Raw genomic sequence first — 17,080 nt, forward strand, 5'->3', positions numbered from 1 at the left:
GCAGGGACAAGAATTTGACGCAGGTCATGTTTTAATTATAAATTTATTACATAATATAACAAACATATATCTCTGTGGTGGAGATATCCTGGGCAACATCTCAGATCTTGCCTCAGACTTCACTGTCACCCTTTCTCGGAGTATTACTAGGTAGCTTCTTGCGTGCTCGCGATTCAACTTGGGTTTTCGCGTATTAAAATCGTATCAGTAATGCTGAATGCGTCACTCGCTTGGAGAATAGTTTGATGATTTTCCTGCTCATCAGATGCCGAGAAGGGGACGTGACCCCTGTGAGACAAGGCTGAGGTGTTGCAGCGATACGTCCACCATTCTAAACTTCACAGTGCAAACAAGGAGAAAACCAACAATGAAAGAAAAAACCCCTTTCATGATAAGATCACTGGTTCCGGTGAGTGACCGGAGCCCAGTGGGTTTTTAAAAACTGCTCCCCCTACACTATGTAGATTGTGCTTTGTTGATTAGAAAATAAGACAAAGATAAACCCCCTCGCTGAACTTATTTGACCTAATGATGTGTAAGTCTGTTACACGCTGCTCATTTTGCATCTGTGAATTTGGTAAACTTACACAACAACCCAACCAGGTATTCACTACAGCATTGTTGCTCCTCAGCACATCAGCCTGTGTGAGTCCAGACTGCACACGTCATCTGTTGTTTGTATTTATAGGGGAACAGTAAGCCAAGCCGGATAATAACCTTCATCATCACAGTAAAATCAAGCAGTTGTGATACTTTGTCTCAAATGTTAAATAGAAACCATGTTGATGCAAAGCTCACAGGTAAGATACACACAGGATACATGTGTATATATAAATATATCATATACATATATATCCTGCATCTTCACAAAAGAATAACAATGACTGTATTTCCACCTGCAGGAAATACTGAAGGATCTCACAAATGTCTGTAGTTCTCAAGATTTCCAGGAGATGGCACCATATTATTGAGTCTAACAGCTCAAGAATGCTGTAACTAAGATAGTCCTAAAGCAAAGACAAATATACAGTTAAAAGTTTATTTTTTGGCACATTTTTTTTCTTTGTGTCGTTTCCTCCTCACTGGATCACCTCATGTAGCATATCGCCAAAAAACTCAGAAACCCAATGTCTGAAAAAGGAAAAAGGAGTGCTGCCAGACAGAGTGGAGGGTAAGGAGCGCAAATGCCATCTGGGAATGGGCGTACAAAACAGTGACTGTGCGCAGGCTTCAGCTACACACTTACAAGGTGAGTTACAGTAGAAAATGTTAACAATGGGTTCATTCAGTATCCCCAGGGTGATCGCGCTCCCTCTCTTTCTGCCTCTCCCATCCTCTGGGGCAGGACAGTCCACGTCTGAAGATGCCGCTCAGAACGAAACAAGAAAAACAATTATGTTCAGTCTGGAGTCGAAGGTGAGTGTGTGCATTGTTCTGTATATGTGTGTACCTAATGTCTGTGTGTGTGTTTGTGTGACACAGCCACTGCCGGGAATCTCTGATCGTATCACAGTAAGGCTATAGTGGACTAACTTCAGTGATGTAAACCCTAGTAATCAACCACGCACTCTCTCACTGTCATATGTGTATCATCATCGACACTCTCACACACACAAAATGGAAACATGCATCTGCACACATACACACAGCTGTAAACACGCTGAGGAGGAGCGACCGCACACACACACAGATTCAGGGAATCCAGATGCACGCATGCGCTTGAATGATGGGGTGGCTTTTAATGTTAGCACCTTGTCACCTTGTTTTGTGCAAATCATCCCCTAGTTCATAGTTCAGAGTTCAAAAGTTCAAGAGTTCATAGAAAGAATAAAATCTGCTCACCTTTTCCACAGGTGGTTAACTATGCATATATGCCAAACATTCATATATAGATCTATATACTTTTTGTTTTTCAAAAATTTATATGAAATCTATCATATATACATTGCTTGTGATCTTTTAAAAAAAAAAAAAAAGAAGAAACATTTGTAGTTTGTTCATTTTTACAAGTGTAAGTATGTTTTAGAATGGACAGGATATCAGTTTTTTTTCTTTTTCTGTCACTCTAAAATTCAAATGAGTGAAGAAATTTAAGTATCATGTTTCACACGCTACAAAATCTACCCCCAGTGTCTGAGGGTAACAAATCAACACACAAAAAAAATAATAATCAAAGAACCATTAACAAAAAAAAAAGTCCAAATGAGTTTGCGGACGAAACACTGGAGTCAGAAATTAAAATAATCAGTGAGGTCACAGTGAGGCAGTGAGTGCTATTCCTACAACCCAGATACCACGTTATATTCACCACCTGCTTTTACAAACTGTTCAAAAGAAGAGAAAAGAGAAATGTACACAACTCATCGCCACGAAGAAGTGCCGTGGCGTCCTGCTGATGTATGGAGGTTGTTTTGTGGTAATAGAGAAAATGGACAAAATGCTTTGTTGTTGTTGTCGTGAATAAAACTCACTGTTTCTCACTGCCAGCAGAAGCTACTCATGAGTACAATTATAGATTTTATATTGTTAAAGGAAAATTCAGTTTCTGTTCCTTTGTTGTTTTTTTTTTACATTTACAACCTGGGTCTTATGTTAAAAGTTCTGGCTGCTGCTGTTAATGATAATATTTTACTCACTAAGTAAATTGCAGAGATACAGAGAAGCAGCGATGTAGCAAGACACTGCCAGGTTGTAAAAATACAGAATTTTCTTTATGACCTTACAGAAGTGTTCCCATCCCCAGGGCCTGATGAGCTACAGACACGTTTCCAGTCGTCTCTTTTCAGATTCTGTACGTCCAGGTCACTTAAGCCCTTGTGTGGCAACTTTTTGTTGGTTCGATTTTAAAGGAAAATAATAAATTTGGTCAGGTTTACACTTAACTGGTTTCCTTATCTAGGAAAATGAAATCTTAAAAAGATTTCTGCCGTGCAGTACGTCCACAGTCATTTCCTCTCTGCAGATGAGGAAAACCCCAATGTTTCCTTTTCCTGACCTGCTTTCAGACCTTGTGCAGCTCAGTCTGAGAAGCATCCTCAGGGGTTGCAGGGATGGAAATTTCTTTACTAGCCGTCTAACATTTTTCAGAATGCTGTGGTGTTAAAACTGCCTTACAGGTAAGAATTTGAAATGATGATAAGAGTCAAAACCTCTCCATGCTAGTGCCCCAAACTTCCATCCCTGAGTGATTAACAGGCATAAGATGAAGAGCGCCCCCCCCCCCCCCCCCCCCTTTTTTTTTTCAAACTCCCTGGCTCATCAGTTGGATAAATCCGAGACGCTGGTGAGCTCTGTAGCAGAAGGGGCGGTGGGGATGGGTGTCACCTGCGGCCTCAGCCTCACATTACGGGATGCCCTTTAGTATGAAGGAAGACTGTAAGAAAAATAAAAACAAACGACAAACTCTCTGTTCAAGACCATGATGCAACTCGTCATGCTACGGTTCAAGATAGGGTGACCATAAGGAAAATTGTATACCTATGACAAAAAATTCATTTCCATATCTATATACTTTTTTCTTTCAAATATATATATTTATATATATGTATATAATTGGTAGAAATGAGTAAACTATTGGTGGAATAAATTTAAAGATTTCTCTTTGCCCTCTATACTAAAAACCAAAAACAGGCGAAGATTAATTTATTACATTTCCTCTTTGCAACATTGTCTTTTCTTCTGAAAGCTATATTTAGATACATATATATCATATTATATAATACCTATATATAATATTCCCTTTGGAAAAACCAAAAAATTGATTATGAAAAAAGCCACGAGTGTTGGTTAAACATTCTCCAAATATAATAGATAGCACAGTCTGGGTACCAAGGCGGAGGGGTTTTCTCCCGTGGTTTACTTGGTGGAGCTCCACCTCTGGGCTCGAAAGTCTTCGGTTTAAAAACAACAGCAGGTTATAGAGACGACACACCTCGTCAGAGCTGTGTCAACACTACGTCCTTAGTCCTGTGTTCATCACTGTAGAAATTATTTGAAAGGCAACTGAGCTCTGTGTTTGGAACAAAATCTCTTCCTCCTCCTCCTTTACTCAAACTGCGAAGGCTTTCAGAGGCCTGGTGGATGGCGGGATAGAGGTAGAGAAGGAGAGGAGGGAACAGGGACAGAGAAAGTGTGGGTGTTAGTCAGGGACCAACTGAAGCTTTCACAAATCAAATGTTAAATTGGAGCTCATGTAATTCTCCTCGGCAAAGAAACACCAGAGCCCATTTTGAAGTCTGATCTGATTGGCTGTGGGCGAGGAGGTGGGCCGATACAAAGGGCTGAGTAGAGTGTTGACTCCTCGTCTTCAGTGCAGCACCAGGTGCAGGGTATTTATGCAGGATGGGAAGGAAAAGTGTCACTAAGGACCACAAGTAAACATTAGTGATGCAGAAAATAAAAGCAGCCAGAGTAAAAGAGGAGCGGTAATTATCTGTTCTCTTTTCTGTCTTTTCATTAGCTCTGTATCTTCCCAGTTCAATCCAAATCTTCCTCTCCAACTGTTGCTCTGTCCCCAGGCAGGGGTCAGCTCTCCAGCAGCAGTTTTAGTGCTCGTTCAATGTTCATGCGATGTCCAACTCGTGTCACTCCCAGTTCTGCAAAGTCGTCCTTGGTCAGAGCTGGAAGATGAGAGCCTTCGATCTCGTGTTCCTGAAACCCTGCTCTGTGCTCACCCAGGTTGATGCTATCCAGCCAGTCTCCGACGTCGTACTTGTTCCAGAGGTGGAGGGGTTTTTGGTGGAAGGGCCGAAGGGCTAAAAGTGGTGACCCCAGCCCTGGTGAATGGGAGGGTGACGGGGAAGGGGAGCGAGAGCGGGAACGGGCGCTGGAGCTCCTCATGACAAAGCGGACCTCTTTAGGCTCCTGGGGCAGGCTGAGGCTGGAGGATTTGAGGATGGTTTGCGGTGGTGTTGTTGGTGAGGGGGGCAGGCCGTAGCCGGAAAATCTTCCAAGAGGGTCGCCCCGATCAGGCGAGCCTGAACCTGGGCTGAGGGTGCGTCGGCTGACGGGGTAACGGCTACCAGGGCGGATGGTGAATGTGGTGCCGTAACTTCTTTGAGAAATGGTGTGGAGCTCGCCTAGGCTGCTGAAAAGTCTGGCGGGAGACAGAGACAGAGAGAGGGATTCAGGAAAACCACGGAGATGAAAGTGATGAAAATGAAAATAGGGTAGAAGAAAAGAAGATAGAGCTTTAGCTTCGACGGTGCGTATCAGTTATTGTAGGCTAAAGGTTACTGACTGTTAGAAAGACCAAGGTAGTTTCACATCAAAGCAACATCAAAGCAGGAAGATACACTCACTGGTAGGTAGTAACATTATGAGAATATTTCCAGCTCGGGATACAAATCTTTTTACTCCTTAGTCATGAAAAATCACTTTGAACTCGCATCAGGATTTCAAGTTACACATGAACTGTACAAGAAAATAAATGATAACATTTGAGAATGAAATTGTATTTCACGATCCTCAGTCCTGTAATAAATTGAATGGAACCTACTGCCTGTTACGGAACACTGTAGCCTGCCTGACGTGATTTCTATTAATTGCTCTAAATTCTTATCTAAGTGATACAAATACAGTAACACATGCACACACATATACAGTACACACTCAACTGCGGCTGCTAAAGGACACGTGGAGGCACATGGAGAAGAATCTTTTCCAAAGTTTAATTCAATTACATAATTGCTTATTTACCTTGGACGAGCAGCTGACACTCACTTCAATACATGGGTCTACATTTAGAGAATCTCCTTGACAAATCTCATTAGCACCTGCAGCATGTAGAGGAAGGGCTGAACTAATATGAACTGATACTGCAGCAACAGCCACTCTGCTCTCTGACTCAACAAATGCTGGTTTATCTAGAGTTTCTATCCCTCTTTTGAAAAACAATAGAAGTGAAAGAGTACTATGGATACTGTAAACTACTACTACATACTATGGAGGAAAGGATGGTCAGAAAGGAGAAGCGTGATGCATTAGAGGTTTAGGCTAACATAAAAGTTTTGATTAGCTTGATGCAGGCAGGGAGACTCAAAGGGGAGGCCCTAAAGAGTTGGTGCAATGGTGTCCGTTTTATTCATGCATGTTAGTAAGTGTCTGATGTTCAGGTGCTGGTGCAGGATTTCCCTCCACTGTGTTTGAAACTTTTGACAGGGGTGAGCTTTGAACTAAAGAGTGTAATGGAACAAAGGTAGGCAGAGCACAGGCTGGAAAAAATGATCAAACTACAAGGGAGCGGACGGATATGAGATGAGCTCCATGCGCACTTACACAGTCGTCCTGCCCTCCTGGGCGCACAGTCAGTTCTAGACCAATCAGATCAGAGCAGCAGGGCGGAGCATGCAAGGTGAGCAGAGAGAGAGCAATGGGAGAGAATGTTAGCATCACTCCATGAGACGCAGCCTTCCAACCAGACTTCAACCGACTCTGCTGTCTGTGACAAGTCTCGTGTATGTGCACAGGCGGGACTGTGTGAGTGTGGCAGTGAGAACATGTATGCACATACAGTGTATATTTAAATGTGTTTGTGTGCTGGTGTTGCTGCAGCATGACAAAGACAGCAGAGTAGGCCTCAGCACTGGCAGGTCTGACCACTGGGCTACATGAGAGAGAAATGCGCAAACTATTCACATATCAACCACTGCACAAAGAAAACAAACACACAAACAAACAAACTAAAATAAAATAAAAGGAGGGCACATGTCCCTTGACTTTTGTGGTTGCTTTTGAAATATATTTTGAAATGACGTGGGCTTAAAGAACTGCAAAGTACTAATTATGGATTTACTTTTGTATATGCTGCCTTATATGTATGTGTCTATACGTATTGGCTCAAAAAGTAATACAACATATTCTGTTTTGTTTTAGCGTGATTTAAGTAACCTACAGTATCAAATTATAAACAGTCAGGGAACCATGGCCATCCTCAACACAATCACCGAAAAACAAAAACAAAGTTATGCAAATTACATAAACAGAGAAGAACAGAAAACCAAAGAGCAAAACTGAAATAAAACAAAAACCACAGGTTTCTAAACCACCCAAAGCTATGAAACACAGCATGTGAACAAGGTGGATACAAGAGAGACAAAATACAGCAGCATATGTGGTTTCTGAAGGGGTTTAAATGGGGTACGACGTGCTTGGAGTAGGTGATGGAAGAACATTACAATTAGGAGTGCTGGGATGAAGTGGAGGTGAGCAGACAAAAATGCAGAGATAGAGAGAGAGTGAGAGAAATAATGGTGTGCATGTTCATTTTAGTCACAGCCGAGGGCAATCAACTGTCAGAATGAGGATGGCGGGGATGATTTTGATTGCACCATCTCTGGAAAGAGTCCAGTCAGAACTGTGTTACATGATATGTTGTATTTAATATCATGGTCGCCTTCTCCATCCAGGGATCATGATGGTGTTGTGGTACAAATCAATGAGTGAGTCACATAATGGCTACAGTACATGTTTAATTTGTGGTCACCGAAGCAATGCATTGGGAATGTAAAAGATGCTTATAGGTCATTAACAATGAAAAGTTAAAGCTCATATGTTTGTTCTTGTTTTTAAAGAACCAGTGCTTTGAATAAATAACACTGATGTGTCTTCTCATGTGGAGGTCAACAGTGATAATTATAAAATATGGACAAGTGCAGGAAAGGCCATTAATTAGTTGCTCTCTTTTGATCAGTCCTAGAAAATAATTATTCTGACACAACTATGTAAGTAATTTTGTGGACAGCTGGATGGAAACAAAAACGTGAAGCACTTTGGTTTCAGGTCTGAAGTTCCAGACAAAAGCTCCACCTACAATCTTCCCAATCTTAGCTTGTCTATCTGTCTCTTTGAGCTTCGTCTTGATCAGCAGTGAAGTCAAGTGAACGCAAAACTTCCCACACATTATTCAGAGATGAGTACAAAGCAACAAAAATCAACCTGAACTGCATCTGAACAGTACTTACAAACTCCTGAGCTCTTTTATAGCTGCATGCTAAAACGGAGACAGATGAATCACAACATCTCTCCTAAAAAGAACATTAGCACTAACATCAGTTTATGTCAATTTCATGGCTGATTAAACTACAACAGACGACCCAAAAAATATTTATTCTCAAGCATCAGTTTATTACTCCCAACCAACCCACCAATCCATAAAAACACAACCGGGCTGAGGCAGGTTATTGTTCACCTGAGAAAAATCCTAAAGAGTAGATCAAAACAGAAGACTTGACAGTTACTCCCTGTGGCACCTCAGCACTACTGACAAGGTCGGGACATTGTCTGGTCGTCTTGTCATTAACATAGCCAAGATTGTGCGGGGATGGTTTTAACATGACACACCATTATAGTTCAGTCGTGTTCAAATACTTGTGAAAATACATCCTTAAATCTTTGCGCTTATCACTGACATCACTGTGGGATGTGGGGAGAGTGATTTAAAAAAAAGGAAAGTACAGTTTCTATATCAGTGACGGCTACAAAGAGCTGTGGATATAAGGATGTATTATGTGTTATTTGAACAAGGACTCTAGGAAAAGGTCAAGGGAAAACTGTAAGGGAAGCTACAAGCAGGGTCAAAGGTTAAAATCCAACAGTGAGAGTGTGTGTGAGATGAGGAGAAGCTTTAAGGAAGTGCATGACTTCAAACCCTGTTACCTTGTTTGCACCAACAGATTATCTACTACACACCCACAAACTTTCTGACTACTACTATCTACTGTATGTACTTAACAACACAGGTCATTTAACAGGAGGTCAACCCGTATCTATGGAAACAAGAAGAAGATGAGATCTGGGACCAGAGCCATCAACTGTAGTACTACTGTATACCGTATCAGTAAAATCAGTAATTCTGGCACTACAACCATTTCTTCCTCGCTAATTTTACTTTTGAAAGATTCTGACAGACTCTCGTGGTGCAAACAAGGTAACAAATAATATTTATAAGAAAATCAATCAAACAAAACTTATAAAAGGGTTGTTCTCTTTCAATGGGATTAGTTGGCTGGTTAGGACAAAAATATATTTTAAGAGGTTTTGGTTTACCCTATTTTCTATAACCATAAGGTTTACTCTCTTCGGTGTCCTCACATCTGCAGAAATATAAACAACTTGATTGAAAATTGTATTTTCAGGTAAGGTTAACAGACATAAAAAGAAAAAACACTTCAGATAACCCTGGTGTCACTGCGTAAACAAGTTAGTCTTTGCTTCATGTGTTTTATATCACTCATGTTGCAACATATTGTATGGTCAACAAAAAGGTAAAGAATGGATTTGTGTCTGCAAAGCCCTGTGGTGCCCTCTAATTATCACTGATAATCACAGTATGGACCCACAATAATTATTCACATATTTTAAATGTGACTAAAATGGCATCATGCACAGAAATAAATCTTTAAGCCAATGGCTTTAACTTGGCCTCTTGGTATCTTCCTTTCCAGAGAAGTTATACACAATTTCCGACAAAAAAGACTTTATATTCTGTATTGTTTGTTTTTAAACAATTTTGAAAGCCTCTGTGTTTGCAATCTTTCATCAAATAAACTTGTATTGCAAGTAGGCATTAGGTAATGAACAAATTTAACTCAGTGTCTGACAAGTATTCAAATTTAAATGAATTAAAAAACATTGTCTCTGAGGTTTGGCACTTGAACTGCTTTTTTTGATTGTAATGTATTAATTTCAGTCGACGCAACCATTTGTTCTGTCACTCAGTGTTAAACACAGTTTTGCAGAAGATTTTACTTGATTTGTTCTTACCTGGCACCTGCCACAGGTGACTTCCTCCCTGGGTCAAGTGATGCGCCCAGTGGTTCCTCTCCTAGTGACCTAGTGTCTTTATTTAGCTGCTGGAGTCGTGAACTGAGCTCCCCTATAACAGATGGTTTTGCTCCCTCATCTGCACCCAGCCCCAGTCCGAGCCCACCAAGATTGCCCAAACTCCCAATACCTAGCCCCACGCCTGGCCCACGGGGCTCCACTGGGTCCCCCCATAGCTTGGACCTCCGCTGGAAGAGGTAGCGCGGCTTGGTAGGAGCTAGTCCAGTCACTGAGGCTGAACCACCTGAGGGGAGCCCAGCTCCTCCTGCCGCAGCAGCAGCCAAGGCAGCAGCCTGTTGCTGTGACAGCAGCTCGCTGTCAGAGCTCTGCTTCAGCAGAGGGTCCCTGAAGGTGACAGGGCCTTTACTGCCACCTATCTGGGACTTGAGTCGAGGTTTAGGAGGCACTGGCGGCTTGTCGAGCACAAAAGTCTGCCCTTCGGCATAGGAGGTGTGCGTGGTGTGAGTGTCGGCAGGCTCGCCGCTTTCTGAGGACAACGTGGACATGCTGGATACTGTGGAGACGGTGCTGGTGGTCTCGAGATGGTGGTCTCGCTCTCTGTCACTTGAGCTGCGCGTGTCAGCCTCCTCCACGCCTGAGTCGGCCGCAGAGCCAGACTCGCCCACCGGTGGGGGCTCCCGAGGGTCAGAGGTCTTCCCTGAGACAGCTGCTGCACTGGGTTGCGGTGGGGGCTGGGGAGCCTGAGGCTGGGTGGGGGTCACAGTTGGGGTTGTTGGGGTAGAGGGAGTTTGGGATGTTGGTGTTGCAGGGGCTTTGGGAGGGGTGGCAGGTTTAGCTGGGGACACTGGAGTCTCCTTTGCCCGTGCCAGTAGCCCATTGGCAAACTCATCTGGTGGTGGAACGACTCCAATCTTCCGTAGCTCCTCTCTTGTTTCCTCATCACTTGAGGACAAAATTACCGGAGGCAGGGTCACTGTGTATGGATCCACATCCTCCTCGGAGCTTCCCTGAACCAGACTCTTCTCTTGGGCAGGACTTGCAGGACGCTGAGTTTGAGGCAGGACCTTGGGCTGGGAGACTGTGGGACTGGGAGATTTAGCCCGTGGACTTGGAGATTTGCTGGGCTCAATTGAAGCTGGGACAGGGGTCTGTTCTAGTTCTGAGCCTACCCCAACAGCCTGGCCATTACTGGTGGCATGAACCATAATTAGTCCTGCTGTCTTCTGCTGCGATGTATCCATAATACTGATCAACATACTTTTTTTATCCTCTAGTCTCTTCTCCTCCTTTCTCTCCTCTACTCTGGCCTCCATCTCCTGTCGGAACGATACAGGTGACTGTGATGGGGCCCACTGTTTAGTGGGCTGGTGAACTAAAATTGATGCTGGGGAGGATCCAACTCCATACCCTGCTGCCTTGGTGCTTTTGGGAGAGAAAGGGGGAGATGTAGGTGCCCCTTCATGTGGAGACTCTTTGGTCTGAGTGTCAATGAATATTATGCCCTGGCCTACCCGCTCCTGTTTAGTCCTAGGCTCTGGGCTGCTAGTTGGGGACTGGGTCAGTGCCCTCTCCCTTGCGGCCAGCGCAAGAGCCAGTGGTGAGTTTGGGTCCAGGGGTTTTCCTGTGAGCGGATGAATGAAAGTGGTCCCACTAGGTGAGGGGCTCAGGGCCAAGGCAGGGGGAGGCAGGTGACCCAGCTCTCTGGTGAGCAATCGCTCATCGATGGAGTGAGACTGGGAGAGGTGAGAGGGGGCATCGCAGCTGGTGGAAGATGCCCCCTCCATGGTACCAACAGAAAGGAAGACTGTGGATTTCCTCCGTTCTTCTAGGCGGCGCTCACGATCTTTTACTGCTCCAGCAATTGCTGCAGCAAAGGGGCCCTTACCCTGAAACATCATCTCTCCCTGGGCACGCATACGTTCTCGCTCTGCCATCAGCTGCTGCTGGTAGTAGTCTGCACGGCTGGTGTGTGTGTGCCCATGGGTATGTTGGTGTCGTCCTGAGGGTGAACTGTCTCGGGAGTGGGCAGCAGCTAAGGCCAAACTAGCTTTTTCTTGTGCATCTTCCACCTGCAGTCAAAAAAATGAACCAGACATGTAAAGGTCAAAAGATCCTTAGTACTCAAGATTAAAGGTTCAGTGTATAGGATTTAGTGAGATCTAGTGGTGAAGTTGCATATTGCAGCTGAATACCCCTCACCTCACCCTCCTAGCATGAAAGAGAGGGCCGTAGAGAGGACCAGCACCCGATGTAAATGTAAAGGGCAAATTTTGGGGTAAAGAAAAACAATTCTTACAATTTAGGTGATTACACACTAATGAAAACATCACTAGTATTATCTTATATTCTATTTCTGCCAATAGATCCCGTTCACCGAACTCTTACACACTTGACCTTTAAATCAGAAATCATACCAAACATGCAACATACCTGTAGTTGTTTTACCAGGGGACTTTTCTTCCTCTGGGGCTTGGTAGGTGTGTACAGTCCAATACTAAATTGACCCACATTAGCATAAGGGTTGTCAATAACCCGACCCTTCCTTTTGATGCGCTCAGGTGGAGTAGCAGCAGAGGGTCGGGGGATTTCTGTAGGTTCTACGGGCAGATGGGAAGAGTCCTGAAGGATGATCATGGAACGGGCTTTTTTCTGTCTCTCTAAGTGTGTGGCCTGCCGCTGAGCGGCCTCGTAAGGCAGGTCCAAGGAGGAGGGCTTGAAGCTGGAGCGTCCTCCAGGCTCATGGCCCTGACTTTGAGTCCTAGATGGGGGAGGAGGGGGGCAAAAGGCTGGGGGAGGACCAGTGTCTAGGTAGTAAGGAGGAGGAGGAGGTGCTGTCTGTGGAGGTGGCGGGATGGGATGGGGCTGCGAGTGGTCTCGGAGGCTGTCTGTCATAGAGGAACTACGGGGAAATCGGTGCTCGCCTGCCAGGGCAGACAGTCGATCCTCCTCAGTGGCACCTGATGAAGGGGATTTAAAGCAAAGATCATCTGGTGATGGAGTGTAAGCTCATGAAAAAGTACCATTTCACACAAGCCCAGCAGGTCCACAGCTTCATGTAAAATACACTGGAACGCATCCATTTGTTAATCTGTTAATTCTCACAGTTAATTATATTATGTGTCTCAAACCAAGCTATACAATAATATATAATAAACATGTAATTCTTAATTTTGTATTATTTAACTTATTTAGAATGTAATTCTTAATTTTGTCTCATTTAACAATTAGTTCTATATTCATTTAATGGGTGTACTTGAAAACAGGAAATGTTTATTAATACAGAGTACTAATAATGAATGTGTGTATCTACTTTGAAAGAAGACTGTGCTTGAACATCTGCTCTGCAAATCTGTTCCTGTGAATATTCAATATGGAGATTTGCACATCCTGAACATGTAATGCAGTCGAAGCATACATTTGTAACTACGTCAACTGTCAACATTTGCTCATCTGTCAAGGGGAAATTATTATATATCAATAGGTACTTTAAAGGTGATTGATTGGAGTACAGCTTCAACCTCTGTTGTGCTGCTGTCTACATGTTTTTCATTGTGGGTGTAGTGATGCAATTTATCTAATATTCTCTATATGTGAAAGTATTACCTATGAGCATACTGTACATAAGATACACTATCATTCACCTTATTTGAATATGTACAGGATGGGTGATAGTTTTACCAAAAGACTTGGTCCTGGACATCCCCTTTGGTAGTGGTATGTGACCTCTCTCCATGCCTGGGTGAAGACCTCCATGTAGAGTCATCCCCTGTCTCTCAAACAGTGACTGCGGCACAAAAAATAATTTGCCATGTCATTAAATCCATGATTGAATGACATGGTTGCTTCAAAAACAGTTTAGAATACTCAGTAGTGCATGCAGACATGTGTGCAGTGTTGCATGTGATGTGGCTCAGGTCTTTTGAGGTCATGTGTTTGTATATTAGCATAATGGCATATGCAGTCTGCCAGTGTGCTGTGTGTAGGTGCACTCACACTGATCTCTGCTGGTGTTATTCTCCTGCTGGTAGGCCGTTGTTTGACAGTGGCTGCTCTGTAATCTGCCTCCGAGGGCTGAGAACGTAACATAGACTCTTGGGATGCCAACATCTCGTCTAGTCTCTCTATTGAGGAGGAAATAAGCCAGAACTAAATACCAACACATTAAGCCCAGAGAAGCATTGTGCTGTCATTTCTGACAGTCTAACACAAACAATTAAAGTGGACTGTGATTAAAAAGGCATCTACAAAATCTAGCTATACACTACAATGTGATGTCATGCTCTGTGGTATTGTACCACATATCATTCATCTCAATGTGTGTCCTTGATGACCACTAGGAGAGTGCTACGAGATGAAAAAGGCAAAGAGAAAAAAAGATAGAAAGTGGGAAAAGAGGCCACATGTTTCAAGTGTTCTGCTCTTCTGTTCTGACTAACACTGCTTAAAATTGAAACAGCAGTGATGAATTATTATGACGTTCGGAGGGGTGACAATTTCTTGCCTCAGACTCACCTCCTCTTCTCCTCCGAGCAGAAGCTTGGTGGGAAAAAGATAGCGTCAGCAGAGGAGGGAAAATGACAAGAACAAGCCAACAGAAGTGACTATGCTAAAAGTTAGGAGACACACCAAGCTAATTACAAAGGGAAAGCAGAACTGTGACAGAAAAGGAGGAGGAGAGTGCAGAGTTTGGATGCCAGCTCTCTGGCACTCACCCAGTTCCTCGAGCTCAGCGGTCATGGACTTCGAGCGCAGTGTCAGGGTGGTGCTAGGAGCTCTCTTGGGTGGTGGGGGAGCTGCGGAGAAAAGGCATGGTGTTGAGGATGACGTTGAGGGGGATGAAAATCCTTTGGCTTTGCGGCTCAGTGCTCTCTTGGCGTCCCCCAGACGACCGGCCCAACCCGTCTTGGTTGCTTTGATCTGATCGAACTCAGATGAACTGGACGCTTCGCACTTAGTCAAGACCTTGTTCAGGCTACGATTGGAGCTCAACTTCTTCATGTTTTGTTGTCTGTTGGTCCAGTGCCTTTAAATTGTCAGTCTGTCTCCAAGTATTTCAGTTTTTTAGTCTTTGTGCTGCAAGAATTCCTCTCTGCTGAGGAGCCCAGAGGCAGTAAATGTACAGCTCAGTCCTCTCTGTAACATCCCTGGCTTTCTGAATCTTCCACTCACACACAGAACTGAATTTGTCCACTGCAGTAGGCAGAGTGCAAAAAATGAGTGAGGCAAGGAAAGGGAAAAAGTCGTCCATCTTACTTTTAATATGCTGCCTGTCTGGAATTTAGCAGGTGTGCATCAGACAGAAACACTCACACACTGGCTTATACACACACGCATATCCTCCCACATGTAGGACCACATGCAGATACACAGAGAAAACTCCCTGAGGGAGGTCATAATGAGGTGGGCTGACAGACGAAGAGATGACTATAGATTCAACAGCTAAAGAAAATGATTTGCTGCAGACTTTATACCCCAAAGCTCATGGGAGCCTCCCAATCCTACGATACACACAAAGCAACTGGGCTGATTTCAGCCCACTCACAGCAGTAAAGCACCAAATGTTTGTTGCAAGTGTAAACTACAGTTACAGGTTTTAATTAGGTCACAGTAAACACTGTAATCAACCAAATTAAAAAATAATGCAGTCAAGTACTTAAGCATGTTCAGTCTGCAGTACAAATGTAATGCCATGCAGGTGAATGGATCATAAAGCCACATACAACAGCAGTCTGTGCATGCTTTAACAAACCTAACTTTCTTATCAATACCCGACAACACAAAAACTAGATCAGCTCACTCTATCCAGGCTCGACCAGCTAACACTCAATGCACCAATGTGGAGCGATAGATCTCTAAATCCCACAGATGCCCTAGCGCCTTGCTAGAGCCCCACTATCCTGCTGTTGTCAGCAGCTGCAAATCTAGTGTACATACGCCATCCCGGGTACAGTCCATATCAAACATCTTCAATTCATCACCAATCTGCACAGTCTGGTACAGTAGCAGGGAGTAGAGGAGATGGAGGAGGAGGATGGAGAGAGAGAGAGAGAGAGAGAGAGAGAGAGAGAGAGAGAGAGAGAGAGAGAGAGAGAGAGAGAGAGAGAGAGATGCTTTTGCTGTAATGTAATGCTTAATTCAAACATGCAGTGTAGTCACCATGGCAACGGTGGCAGTAGTGAGGGCTCACATGGTGCAGAGAGTGTGTTTGCTTGTGTGTGTGTGAGAATGTGTGAGCATGCGTCTGGGCATTTGTGCGAAAGTGCGGCACAATATGCAGAGTGTGTCCCACTGGAGGAGCGGTGCAGGGGGAGAGGGTGTTCAACACAGCTTAGCAAGTTTGAGACACGAGTGGAGAATCTCTTTCTCCCTCAGCTCTGAAACACTAAACACACTCCATTGTGTCTCCAGCTGTTTGCACTGTCTGTGTGTCAGCACTTGAATCTGCCCGTCACAAGAAAGGATCTTATTACAGCTGTCTTTTCAATCAGCCTCAGTCATTCTACCTCAGACCAAATGTCTGAGGACTCAGCAGCTTAGACACAAGTAGAAACAGGCTTCAATGGAGGCAAAAAGACAATGACTTTGAAAGACAACAAGACGGAACTGACATAGACGACTAGTTAGACCTAAACCACTTGAAATAAATGCAATTAAACAAACATATTTTCATATAGTTTAAAAGAATATACCACAATGGTGTTACACTGCACAACCACCTGTATATACTGAAAACAATTATGTGTATAGATCTACACTTTGGGTATGCACTTAGCGCTTTATTCGGAACACCATATTAATATTGGTTCCTCCCTTTGCTCTAAAAACAGCCTCAACTCTTCACGGTACGGATTTCCTTGACATTGCATCAATTCTACAGATGTGTCAGCTGCACATTCACACTGTAAATCACCACTTCACCACATCCCAAAGGTTTTCTATTTGATTCATATCTGGTGTCTGAGGAAGCCACTGACTGAAGTACACTGAACTCAAGGTGACTTTTGCTCTATGACATTCTGCATTATCATGTTGGAAGTAGCCATTACAAGATAAGAACATTTTGCATTTGTGTATCAATAAATGGATACACATAACCAGGAACAATGCACAATACAAACTAAGAAAACAAAAACTTTCCCCACATAATTACACCACCACCACCAGCCTGGACTGTTGACACAACGCAGGGTGGGTCCATAGATTCATGCTGTTGACGCCAATTTCTGTCCCGACCATCTGTGTGCCTCCGCAGAAATCCAGATTCATTCGACTAGGCTACATTTCTCCAGTTTTCAGT

The 17,080-nt window shown here is 43.7% G+C and overlaps 1 protein-coding gene across 11 annotated transcripts in view; it reads right to left on the reverse strand.

The window, feature by feature from the left end:
* Positions 1-24: 24 nt before the first annotated feature.
* shank3a (SH3 and multiple ankyrin repeat domains 3a) overlaps positions 25-17,080 on the reverse strand; it is a 171,871-nt gene continuing 154,815 nt past the window's right edge. For 6 of the 11 annotated variants that reach the window (XM_034588082.1, XM_034588084.1, XM_034588083.1 and 3 more), the window contains 7 exons: positions 14,496-14,576; positions 14,296-14,319; positions 13,777-13,904; positions 13,462-13,567; positions 12,214-12,740; positions 9,763-11,852; positions 25-5,095 (listed from right to left, as the gene is read on the reverse strand). In XM_034588082.1, the coding sequence (XP_034443973.1) occupies positions 4,525-5,095; positions 9,763-11,852; positions 12,214-12,740; positions 13,462-13,567; positions 13,777-13,904; positions 14,296-14,319; positions 14,496-14,576 (3,527 nt within the window). In that variant the 3' untranslated portion in view covers positions 25-4,524. Of the gene's footprint in view, positions 5,096-6,276; positions 6,312-9,045; positions 9,093-9,762; positions 11,853-12,213; positions 12,741-13,461; positions 13,568-13,776; positions 13,905-14,295; positions 14,320-14,495; positions 14,577-17,080 lie in introns of all 11 variants that reach the window. The other 5 variants (XM_034588089.1, XM_034588091.1, XM_034588086.1 and 2 more) reach the window with 3 other exon arrangements.

The sequence above is a fragment of the Hippoglossus hippoglossus genome, chromosome 6, assembly GCF_009819705.1.
Source record: "Hippoglossus hippoglossus isolate fHipHip1 chromosome 6, fHipHip1.pri, whole genome shotgun sequence".
NCBI lineage: Eukaryota > Metazoa > Chordata > Actinopteri > Pleuronectiformes > Pleuronectidae > Hippoglossus > Hippoglossus hippoglossus.